We start from the raw sequence: 13,251 nt of genomic DNA on the forward strand, positions 1-13,251 counted from the left end.
AAACTTTACTGAGGGACCTTAAAAATCCAATTCATGCAAAGCTTTATATTTGAGAATGGAAATTTGAAACAAGTCTACTTCTTTAAAGGCTAAGTGGTGCTGCAAGTCTTCTCTTTCTTCTCTTCCACAGCTCTTACTCTGAGCTTCTTTTCATGTAGAAAATATCTTCTCCAACAAGTTGTATTTTGACAATACTAACACTGCATTGTTTTTTCCAAATTAATAAATTCCCAACCCTACAAATAGTTCTTTTCCTCCATACCCCTTTGTTTTCATGTTTTGCCAAGCATTTGATATCAATAAAGAAAAAGCTGCTGTCACATTGCCAGTGTAACAGAATGCTTTATTTCTGGTATGGGTTGCTTTGTTCCTCTAGCACTGGTTTTAATTAAAACAATACTAATTTGCTGAGCTTCCTTCTCCTTTGGTTTAGGGTTTGGGGTTGCTGCTCTGCTTTCTCCTGCTCTCCCAGCATTTTGGGTCTCATCAAAGGTGGCAAGGATTTCATTTCTTAAAAACCTTCAACACCGTTTCTACATAATGGGCATCTGGTGGGGGTTTCCTTGGGCTGCCAGGCTGCAGGAACTTCTTAATTGTAGGCATATTGCTCATTTTGGTTTTAAACACCTAAAAAAAGATTGAAATAATTAAAAAACAGAGCAAGAGAGGAATTCCAGCCACAAAAATGTGATTATCCACCATGGGGAGATGATTACTTCAGGACTGACCTCTAGCTCCTGAATACAGCATGCTCAGTAATTAAATTACCTGCAACTGAGGAAACCCTGAGAGCACATCAGGAACTTTCTCCTCCACTGCTAAAATGGCTTCCATTAGCTGAACATCTGCCCAGCTGAATTTGTTGCCCACAAGAAAGTCTTGGCCATGTTGTTTCAAAACCTGGAGAAGACAAGAAAACATGGGCTGCAGATGAGAGTGGGGCATATGGGCATCCTTGGCAGCTAAACCTCACAGCACAGCTGCAGAGCTGAGCAGCAATTCTATCTGAAATTTCAGGGTGGACCTTTCAGCTGAAGCTGAGCCTAAATTTCATTATTGCTGGGAAAAAATGAAGTTTTGTTCATTTTGTGTTCTAATACACAGACTACAAACTTTGGTCACTAAGTAATAATGGATGATGATGGGCACTAGGAACAAAAACAAAACCACATGCTTCAGTAGACTAGTAACAGTCCTAGAATTAGAAACAGGGACAATGGAGGAAGCAACAAGCAATTTAAGGAATTCACAGAACTTCCATTCACATGTTTCATGTGAAGTGATGTCCAATGCTGATATCAGGAAGCAAACTTAGAAATGCAGAATTGCAACAACTAACTAAAGAAAATCCCTGCTTTTGGGAACAGACTATTTTAGTGCTAAGAACCTGTGTGATGTTCAGCCTTTATTATTGTTTTGCAAGAAAACTAGATCAATATTACAAAAGTGGGAAATATTGCCAGATGCGTGAATCATATGGGTTGGGTTTATTGTTTTATAAATCTGTGACTGTAGTTTTACTAAAGTACTCCTTTCTACAGGATTCTACAAGGAATTTTTGCTTTTGCATTGAAACTTTTCCAAATGAAATTAAGTATGGCGGAGAGATGGGCTTCAAACAAATATAAGTCTAGAACTACTCCTTCAAGAAAAATAATCCCAAAACTTTTAGTGAAAAGTTTTTCTGTACAGCTGAGAACATACTGCTTCACAGATGTTCAAATACCACAGCCCTGACAACACAAGCAAACAAAAAGAGGAAGATGTGCTGCTCTATTTCCCCTTTTCTGATAGCCAAAAAAGCTGAGGATTGGAAACTGACCCACACTACAAACACATTTTTATTTTGCAGAAACTTTTTGGATAATTGCAAGTTTGATAGACACATACTTGCTGTCACTTACCTTTTCAAAGACGGGAAAGTACCTGTTAGTTGCTCTCTCCTTAATTGACTCAAGATTTTTCTCCTTTGCATCAGGTGGAGAGAAAGGAAACATCAAAATCATTTGCATCAGATCTGATATTCCCTCCACATACATGTCAATCCTATTGGTCAGGGGAAGATGGGAGAAAAAAGCACAGACGTTATTTCATCTGTTTTCCAATTAACTAAGGCAACTTACAGGAATTTTATATCACCAATATAGTGCCAATTTTCACAGCCAAAACTAAGCATGAACGAAACCTGAATATTTTTCTAAAAGAAAAGAAGCCTGTTTCTGTTAGGAGCATTTCAGAAGCAGTGGTTAAATCTTATTGTTAGCCTTTTTGATGCCTTTATATGGGATTTACAGGATTGAATTTGGTTTATATAATGTAGCTATCAAATAACTGACTGCTCTGTTAGTGATAGGAGGTGTTACATACAGGGCTCTCTCCTTCAAGTCTTTCCCATAGAGATTGTATTTCCCTGCTATGTAGCTCATGATGGCTCTGGTCTGCACCATCTTCATCCCATCGATCTCAACCAGGGGCACTTGCTGGAAGAGCAGGAATCCATCTAGGGTGGAGAGGTGAAGGAAAGCCTGTTAGTTCCTCCTGCAAGGTGCACAGGAGGAGACACTGAGCACATTTCTCTTGCAGTGTAGACCACTAATGTCTTGCTCTAACTGTACAACTCATAGCACTCAACTAACGTTGTGGAGAGGATCAAACAGCCTGCATCACACTCCTGCAAAGTCACCACAGCACAGCTGGGCCCTGGGCTTGACAGCATTGACAGAGCTTCAGTGGCTGGTGGGAGTTGGCCCTGCCTGCACCTCTGCACTTCTGGAGACCGCCCATGCTGGCAGGAAAAGCCTGAACCAGCACTTCCAACCCAAGGCACAGGAGGAGAATGAAGATACCTAGTAAATCTGAACTTGAAAAAAATCCAATTCTTTTGAATGCAGATCAATTCCCTGACAGGGACATACACAGGTAGTACTGCAGCAAGACCAAGCTGCAGGGTTACAAGAAGGGGTTAGGTCCCTTTAAACATCCTGAAGCTACAGAGCTAAAGGCAGAGCCTGTGATAGCTGTTGGTGTTTGAATAAGTTTCACACAGTCACTTCAGGACCAGAGTTTGAGTGTCTCCATAGATTTTACAGGCCTAGTCCCAGTGCCATTCTCTAACAATTTAGGCCTATATAGAAACATCTTTATAGTCCCATTTTCTGCTGGTGCTGGTAGGAGCAATTGTCTGAGCTTTCAGTGAGGCAGTTCTGAGAGCTAAGTACACACAGAGATTTAGCATTGCAAAGTCAGTCTATTCTAGACCAGTTTTCTGTTGGACTAATTCACTGTTTTTGGAGACACTCCCTCCTCCATCTACACACTAATGGCATCCAGAGAACAATTCTGCCCTGTGTATAATCACAGCAGAACTCCAAATCCAAATAGGCAGCTGCCACTTGCGTTGCTCAAAGTCAATGATTTATTTTAATTGCTCAATTTATATCTGTTTGGTGAATTCTTCTTTCAGATATGAAGGTTCATTTCAACAGGCACATCTGCCTGCCTTTTTCTTCAGAGCTGTTAAAATATCTTGCTAGGCTAGAATTAATATTCTTCACTCATTCTACATTATTAATTGACAGTTGAAATTCAAAGAGTAGTTATCTCTGCAGCAACAAATAGCTTGTATTTGCTTCTTGTAAACATTCACAGAAAGATCATGTGTGTTCTTGTCTTTCCAGAACACACCTCTGCATCTTAAGGAAGAAACATTACTTGGTACCTATCTAGCAGAAACAATAGAATAGCAAAATTAATAGATCTGGAAGGATATTTTTCAGCAGAAAGATGTGAAGTGAAAAATAACATTTGTCTTTCTGGCCCTTGACAAAAAGCAACACAGCAAATATGACTGAATACACCATTTGTTTCTTATCTACAGAAAAGAGGAGTCCCTCTTAAAATCAGTAGTGGACTGCCTCTCCTCCCTCATTTTGTAGGGAGAACCACTTCACATAACCACAGCACAGAATACATATGCAGGATTAAAAGGAGTTTACCCGTAATTCCAGGGATTGGGTTGTTCTCTCCAAAGGTGGTCTGTGCAGCACACATTAAAAAACAATCACCTGCTATTTGTAACCAACCAGCAGAGCTCACTGATACCCACGTAGCACCTGGGCAACCTTTGGCTGCACAGACTGAGCCAGGTTAGTCATCCCGCAGGCCAAGAGGTACAGGTCTGCACAGGCCAAGGGTATTTAATTCTCTTTGCCTCCAAAACAGCTGTCTCTCTGCAAGCTGCCTGTTGGGAACAGCCTCTGGCCCAGGCATCATCCTGACACTGCTGGGGCATTGCCTGGAGGATCATCAGCTGGCACAGGCCAAAGTCATGCCTGGGCCAGTCTAACGATGCGGTAGAGTCTAAACACAGGAAACTGTCAAAAATCATATTGGTAGGGAGAGAAGAAAAGTTTAAGGGAGAAGTAACGTGGAGTTACTCCTGTTGAGTCCTGCCCTGCACAACTGGCAACATTCCAGAGGCCCCTTTATCAGGATGACTAATTTATCTATCTTCCTTCAACCCATTCTATTAAACCACACCTTTTTTCTTTGTGTTCTCACCATCTTAAGCTCAATATATAGATATAAAACACTTGATCTTGATAAAACTTCCCTATCCTTTTCACCGCCATTTAATTCTTCTCTCTGGATATCAATAAGCTCAGATACAATCCTGGTTACAGTATCACTGCTTCTAGATAACCTACTTTTGTGAAAGATATAGAAATTTGAGCTTTCAGTACCTGTGCTCTTACATTTAGAGCTATAATTGGTTTCTGTACACTGTGCTGTCCTCCCACATTGTAAGAGTCCCAGAAAACTGGACCTGCAAATTTAATTCTTATCTACTTAATACCACTTCTATCTTATTTTTGTTCACTTTAGTTTTCCCTGTCAGAATTTCTTTAGACACAGTTTTTTCTTTCTGCGTTCAGCCACAATGCAGGCAAGACCTCTTCCAAGCCTCCTTGTATAGCTTGGCAAGCCCAGCCTGCTCTGAGGTTTTTCTCACTTGTCTTGGGCAGCAGGTAAACTGTGGGGCGTATGCTCTCTGTGCTGCTCCTCACTATCCCAACTCCTTCTCCACTCTGGCAGGAAGGTCTTCTCTTTCCAGGGTGTCTGTAGAGGGGTTCACTGCTGGATTACTCTGACCAGATATTAAGGGCAGTGGCAAGTGGTTTGCACTGGTGTGTGGGAAGAACTGGTCTTGCTCCCAAAGTTGGCATGAAGCCTTTGTGGCATGCTGCTTTGACCATGCCAGGCTTTCCACAGGTCTCCCTGCTGGCTCCATGCTTTTTAACTAGGGGAAACTTCCCATCTCAGGCTCAGGGAGTTCTATTTGTCCTGGACCAAAAATGTGCAAGGTACCATGCTGGAATGTCCCATTCAACAGCATAGGTAAGTAAGTTGTATTAAGTAGAAGTGTTTGCTTGTTTAGCGTACTAGAATAAGCACAATCAGAGAAGCTCTACCTTTTAGCTTATACCAGTTATTTAGCACTGGAAATAGCAGGTTACTCAAAGCTAGTATTGCACTATTCAAGGTGTGCACCCAGAAGTTTCCACTGGTTTAAGTAAGTTATTTCAAACCGTAAGTTTAGCTAGGCTGGACACTTATTTTGAAGGACTAAGTCTTAGGTGTCAGGAATCTTACCTTTAATTAACTTGTCATACTGCTCTTTTGTTTCCAAATAAACTTCTTCAAACTGAAAAAGGAGTAAGAATTGTGTCACGCTGCTGTATTTGAACATTTTTCTTCTGTTAAGTGATAGCACATAACCATGCCCAGAATTACTGAATCAAACAAAAGGTAATGGGCCAGATCTGCAGCTGCACTGTTTAGGTGCAGATGTCCCAAGGATCCCTCACACACCCTGGCAGTTGATGGGGAGCAGAAGGAGGGCCTGGACACTTCTGCATCAGTGCACTGATTCAGAAATAACTGAAGACCAAGCTCAAACAGTGTGCAGGAATCTACAGAAACACGACAGGTTGGAGCCAATGCCAAGGGAAACACAAGGCACATCAAATATTTCTAACCCCACCCCAGAATACACACATTGCAACTGCAAACTTAATAAGACTGCTAGCACAGCTAGATAACGTGTGATTAATAAAAGCCCTTTAAATAAATCCCCATTTTGTTCCCTTATGATTAATCACATCAGGAGATTGCTATGACTTCTAATAAACTCTGAATGCCACTGAGTTTGCAGCCCAAGTATCAACCATGGAACAAGGTAGTTACAAACATGCAGTGCCATTGGACAAAAGAATTTAGCCACCCTCATGCAGCTTTTATTTGCCACATGCATGTTAAATTGTCCCTCACTGAGGAAAGTAGAGAACACCAGTCTGTAACACTCTACTGGAAATGTCAACCAACCTCCACACTAGCTGCTGCCAACAGCCATCGTATGGGTTCCATCCGGCCCCTTCCGTTCAAGTAGGTAAGCCTGGGCTTCCCCGACATGATCCTGAGCTCCTGGTTCCCTGAAAGATACTAAGCAGGAAACAGTATCTCATAAAACTGGTGTTTTAAGCATCGTTGCTTTGAGGGGAGATAGCACCTTTTATTCTCGCTATATAGCTGTTGAAGTTTAAACTTCATTTGGTTCAAACATAAAATGAGAGACAGGCCAGTGACACCACACAGCCAGTGCTAGGAAAGGAAAGATGTGTGAATCTGTAAAGCCTTCCCCAGTGCTGCCGGGGAGGTTTCTTATGACTGCAAGCAAACACAGACCTGTTTAAACAAGTGGTATGAGTCCCTAGCTACAGGGGGAACTGCTGCCTATGAAGACAATTATACAAAGCTACTGAAAATCCTGCCACATCCTCAGGGAAATTACTCACCTCACCTCATTGCCCATCATCATCATTGAAAAGAAGAAAAGGAAAACAAGTTTTACCAGCAGGCTGAAATTTGTCTAGCTTTGTTTGCCATATGTGTATTTTGCAGCTTCATATGCAGTCCATATCTTCCCTCAAATAGGAGTGAATGAATTGTTGATATCTCTTTATTTCATTAAACAGGATGAGTTCCTTGGCCATTTTCCTGTAGCCAGCTGCATGGCTACAGCCCATTTCCTTGCTGCTTATGGCAGCTGGGAGGTGTCCCTCAAAGCCAGATGTAGAACCCAGCTGCATTGGCTCCATGTGCCTTGAGAAGTATCCCCTGGGCGTGGGGGCCCTCTGTTTCCAGTGGGACAGGCACACGGAGGCTGTCGCTGCTTTGCTGTACCTGCACCTCTCCCAGAGCACGGCAGAGACAGCGCCTTCGTACCGAGCTGCTGCATACCCCGGGCAACCAGCTGGGGTATGTGGATGGGGTATGTGGATGGGGTATGTGGATGGGGTATGTGGATGGGGTATGTGGATGGGGTATGTGGATGGGGTATGTGGATGGGGTATGTGGATGGGGTATGTGGATGGGGTATGTGGATGGGGTATGTGGATGGGGTATGTGGATGGGGTATGTGGATGGGGTATGTGGATGGGGTATGTGGATGGGGTATGTGGATGGGGTATGTGGATGGGGTATGTGGATGGGGTATGTGGATGGGGTATGTGGATGGGGTATGTGGATGGGGTATGTGGATGGGGTATGTGGATGGGGTATGTGGATGGGGTATGTGGATGGGGTATGTGGATGGGGTATGTGGATGGGGTATGTGGATGGGGTATGTGGATGGGGTATGTGGATGGGGTATGTGGATGGGGTATGTGGATGGGGTATGTGGATGGGGTATGTGGATGGGGTATGTGGATGGGGTATGTGGATGGGGTATGTGGATGGGGTATGTGGATGGGGTATGTGGATGGGGTATGTGGATGGGGTATGTGGATGGGGTATGTGGATGGGGTATGTGGATGGGGTATGTGGATGGGGTATGTGGATGGGGTATGTGGATGGGGTATGTGGATGGGGTATGTGGATGGGGTATGTGGATGGGGTATGTGGATGGGGTATGTGGATGGGGTATGTGGATGGGGTATGTGGATGGGGTATGTGGATGGGGTATGTGGATGGGGTATGTGGATGGGGTATGTGGATGGGGTATGTGGATGGGGTATGTGGATGGGGTATGTGGATGGGGTATGTGGATGGGGTATGTGGATGGGGTATGTGGATGGGGTATGTGGATGGGGTATGTGGATGGGGTATGTGGATGGGGTATGTGGATGGGGTATGTGGATGGGGTATGTGGATGGGGTATGTGGATGGGGTATGTGGATGGGGTATGTGGATGGGGTATGTGGATGGGGTATGTGGATGGGGTATGTGGATGGGGTATGTGGATGGGGTATGTGGATGGGGTATGTGGATGGGGTATGTGGATGGGGTATGTGGATGGGGTATGTGGATGGGGTATGTGGATGGGGTATGTGGATGGGGTATGTGGATGGGGTATGTGGATGGGGTATGTGGATGGGGTATGTGGATGGGGTATGTGGATGGGGTATGTGGATGGGGTATGTGGATGGCAGTGCTCAGATGTCAGCATAAGCACTTCTACATCCAGGCCTAATTGCTCTGTGCTCCGTGCCCTAATTACTGAAAGAACACAAATAGCATTCCCCTTCACAAAGATGTTTGTATCATACATTGATGATCAGAAGGAAAAAAACCCCTTTAAAATAGATCTTCTAATCATATCCTAATGGCTCAGAGTGCCTCACTTAATAAAATTTCCAGATGACTCCAGTTTTCCCAGAGTTAAAGCCAAAGCTGCATCATTACATTTGTCACACCTTGCATCCACTTGACACTTCCTATTTGAATCAGGCTCAGTACACTCCAGTAGTATGTTTTCTTCAAGCCACAGTGCTTTCTTTGTAGGTGTACTTAAAACAAAGTACACTTGGAACATATTCTGCCCAAACTTCACTTAAATAAAAATCAAAATTGAGAGTTGCCCCTTGAGCAATTCCAGTAAGAACCAAGTCATGCTACTGAAATAAATAGGGATGTTTGGGGTAATTTAATAAACATAATCCAAATACACATTATGGAAAAAAGTATGTTCAGTTTTAAAGTGTGAATAGCTGTTCCTAATTACAATGTCTGGCTCTAGGGACAGTGTTTTATTAGTTTCTGCATCTTGTGTGACTACTTTTCACTGTAGGGCAGTATATCAATATAGTTCACAACAACTAGCTAGTGCTTCTTTCATTATCATACTTGTCAGCTTCGTTGCATCTCTATCATGTCAACACACATTGCCCCAACTTGTAACGCACAGAAACTTACAGTAAATAAGACTTTTCCTTTCACTAAAAAAGCCAACGTCAGAAATATCAAGTATATGAACCTCAATCCTTCTGGAAACATTGTCTTTTATTTGCAAAGAATAGTAGGAGTAAGAAGCCTCAGGTATCATTTTATCATTTCACATGAACAAGAGATTTTATGTAGCATTAAATTATGTGAGAAGAACAATGACAAACATAGAATTAAAATTTGCCATAAGATTTTTTTTTAATTAAAAAAACTGTCAGCTCTGAGTGGATTTTAGTTACCTTAACCTTCCCACACAGAAAAAAAAAAAAAACAACACAAAAAACCCCAAACCATCCAAAAACACTACCAATAAAAAAAAAAAAAAAAAAAAAAAAACCAAAAAAACCAAAACCAACCAACCAAAAAAAAAAAAATCCCAAAAAAAACCCTCTTGAGTTTTGGTTAAATCTTTAAATCTTTAGATCTGCTGAATGCATCTCCATTGATTATACAGCAGCTGACACCTGTAGCTCACATATAGGCAGGTACTTTCAGTTCGTGTTTGCCTTAATTAAAAATGGTCATTGGGCCAAAGTTACAATTTGTTGCACAGATATTCTGTAGTTCCCTTACATATTCTTCAGTAAGATGAGTAGCTATTATCTGAAAATCATATTAAAATAATTCAAAATATTCCAAGACAAGATACTAAAAGCTAACACTTTTCAGAAGTTGTAGGATTCTGCCAGTGCCAGACAGCTCTTTCAGGGAAATAGGAAAACCCCTGATACTGATAACCTAAGGTGATGAAGGACCCATTCACTGGGCAACACACAAGGTTGTGTGTTGAAGATTTTGAAGTTAGCTGCAGTTGTCCTGGGACTGCCACACTGTGGTAAATCATTCACCTTGTTTGCACAAGAAGGGCAAGGAACAGCCTCTGGGACAGTAACTGACATGCCAAATCCCACTATGCTACTCCTTCCACCTGGGAAAGGAATGACATCACAGCTGTGCAATAACCAGCCATAAACCCTAAAAGGCTCAAGCAGATGTAACAGATGTGCTGTTTCTAAATACCAATCTGGAATTGTTATTTGTGGGTGGTCACATTATTATACAGGTTATTGACTAACTACTAAGAATAAAGCAGCAGAAACTCCACCACTCAGTCCAAAGCTGAGCACACAAGCAGCTGAATTAATTGCATTAACAAAGATCTATCGGCTGCTCCGAGTCTGTAAATATTTATGCTGATTCTCAGTATGCATTTGGAGTGTGCCGTGCCTCTGGGCAGCTATGGAAGCTGTGTGGATTTATGACTTCTAGTGGAAGTAAACTATCAAATGCTCCATGAATTACTGAACTGTTAAAGTTATACAATTGCCAGAGAAACGTGTCAGCCTGACCATATGGCAGAAGGACAAAAAAGAGATAGGAAATGGTCTAACATACATTGCATAACAACAGTACAAACCACCAGGCTTAGAAGTAGTCCACGATATGAGCTGGTGTTTCTTGCTCCTGAAAAGCAATGTCTGACTGCTCCTGCTGAGCAAAATTGACTCTTGCAAAAGGTACAAACAGCCAGATGTCCAGGGACTGTTGAGAACAGGAATGCAAAACCTTCTAAGTTTAATTAAGTAATATCTGATTCCTATAGCAAAAACACTACTCAGGACATTTGGGGACTACTGCACTAACCCAGACACTGCTGAAGAACTGGTTCATGTCATGAATTTATGCTGCAGTAAAATAAATAATTGCATCCTGCATACACTGCCCTGACATCTAGCAAAAGCTTCAACACAAAATTTGACTACATACAATTTTTAAATTGCTTTTGTCTAAAATCCATATTTCTATTCCATTTCCTACTGCCTTGTAAGCCTCAGTAACATGCCTGTCCAGAATTTCTCTGAGCATACATCTCAAGATGCAAGAACAATTTAAGAGATCATCATTTTCCAAAAACAGGAGCACTCAGCATGAAGTGCTGTTTAGCCCTGGAGCTGAGATTAGAGTCCAGCATATCCCATGGGCCAGCTTTCCTGCTCAAACCCAGAAGAAACAACACAGTGCTCGAGACTTGCACTTTGTCCTCTCAGTAGTTTCATGGCTGCCTTGGTCAGCTCTAGACTGCACCACAGAATTAATTTCCTGATTAAAACACACCTTTCTCTGGCATTTTCTCTCCTGCAGCTTCCACTGGTGAATAACTATCAAGCAATTTTTAGTCTACCTGGCACACAGACGAACTAAGGAAAGCAGAGAATTCACATTAGACCAGCAGATGCCCTAAAAAACTTAGTTGTGTCACTTTAAAATAGTCATGCAAACACTTTAAGAAAAAGGAATTTTTAAGTTCTTACCTTAACTCAGACCCCACCCAGCACAGGCAGGTTCCCCAGGGCTGTTTAAACTCTGCAGCCTGGGGGAGTTTCCAGCCATACCCAATAAGAGAAAAAGCCTCCCATTGCTCTTAAACTGACACAATCCAGTTTAAAGTGGTATGGTTCTGAAAACTGACACCCAAGCAGAGACAGTCTTTGTTTGCTGATTTGACTACACCATGACACCAACCTCACAGTTTCTAAGGTAGCCATCTATTCAAACTGTTCTCTTGGAATTTTGGGGGCATTTTACCCAAATACAAGAGCAAGACATTTGAACACACTGAGAAAATGATAGATTTTTCCTGGGTCATATTTAAGGTAATAGTAATAATTTAAAGAAAAACCACTAAAGTTTCTCGGCTTATTTAATTATTTGGCAGGTCTTTATTTTTGCTGCTGTATGGCATAGAGAAGTTACTCAAAGTATGGAATAACAGGGCTCAATTACTTTGAAATACAATATCAAGCTTACTTGATATAAAAATTGGACAAGCAGTTTATGTCACAACCCACTCTATGTCTCAAGGCAATAGCATTAATTTTTGAAATTGAATGTACATGGCTAACACTCAGAGATTAAATAAATGATGATTTTCTTACCCATGAGAAGTAATTGTTTCAGCTTTTCTATCTGTATTTCAGCTAAAAAATCCCAAAACTAAAAGTGGATGTGAACAGACACAAGGATAGCATAGCAAATGGAAAAAGGGATTTGGGTGCCAAGATAAGGTCTCCTCACTATGGGGAATCTCACTAGCACCTCACTATGGGGAATCTCAGGACAAAAGTCTCCAGGTAACATTTTCCTCTCAGGTGGAGTTTTGTAATGGTTTCTCTGCTTGGCAATTGCTGGCAGTTTCTTCAGAGGGTGCACTTCCCTTAGAGGCTTCCTGCAAATTTGTAATTTATGTGCTTTGGAGGTTGATGCTGTCAGCAAAACTGAACTGTATGGTGCTTCTTTACACTTTGCCTAATTCTAACTCTCTCATAAGTTCATAACGTGCTGAGTAAAGCATGACATTTAATGCATGCCTCTGTATTTTTTCTATGTCAAACCCAGTTACTACCAGGCTACTCTCGAGAAAATTCCTAAATATGAATCAGAAGTCCAGCAGAGGCCCAGAAAAATCCCCAGCTGGCAGAATAGGTACCCTGTTTTGGAATACCTGAACATTATGTAAATGCATGCTTTACCAAGCATGGGCACGGTGATCCCTGTGTAATGCAGATGTGGCTCCAGTAGGAATGCAGCACATACAGAGATAGCTGAGTAGGAAAGGAGCATTTGTTCATACTTATCCAGTACTGAATCAAGATTAATCTACTCCTGCTTTTGAGGTGTTTAATATTAGCATGCACCTGAGTGTGTGGAACAGAGACTACAGAAGAGCATGCACGTAACTGTAGTCTCTTTGTCCTCTCTGCAGTCTCAAAAGCTGCCAAGGACAACAGTAGGCTTGGTGGCAAAGAGAGGGAGGGAGAGGTCCCTAATTTAAGGGTCAGGGATGACTGAGTGGTCAAGCAAAGCATTCTGATACTTTTTGGATTTGCTGACTATGGCCACATCTAGATTTGTTGGTTGTTCCCTTTCTACCCATTCTTGTTTGGCAGAAAGACTTTCTCCCTTGTTCTC

General features: G+C 42.0%; 1 protein-coding gene across 1 annotated transcript; it reads right to left on the minus strand.

Moving 5' to 3' along the window:
* Window positions 1–322: 322 nt before the first annotated feature.
* On the minus strand, window positions 323–10,828 carry LOC139597244 (glutathione S-transferase-like). Its single transcript, XM_071442334.1, has 7 exons — window positions 10,678–10,828; window positions 6,385–6,501; window positions 5,653–5,704; window positions 2,368–2,500; window positions 1,905–2,046; window positions 769–900; window positions 323–627 (listed from the first exon to the last, which is right to left on the minus strand). Exons 2-7 carry the CDS (start codon window positions 6,469–6,471, stop codon window positions 505–507), a joined length of 669 nt encoding a protein of 222 aa, XP_071298435.1. The 5' UTR covers window positions 6,472–6,501; window positions 10,678–10,828; the 3' UTR covers window positions 323–504.
* Window positions 10,829–13,251: the final 2,423 nt, after the last annotated feature.

Source organism: Agelaius tricolor, unplaced genomic scaffold (assembly GCF_023055355.1).
Source record: "Agelaius tricolor isolate 1412-34295 unplaced genomic scaffold, bAgeTri1.0.p SCAF_1, whole genome shotgun sequence".
In the NCBI taxonomy this organism is placed as follows: Eukaryota; Metazoa; Chordata; class Aves; order Passeriformes; family Icteridae; genus Agelaius; species Agelaius tricolor.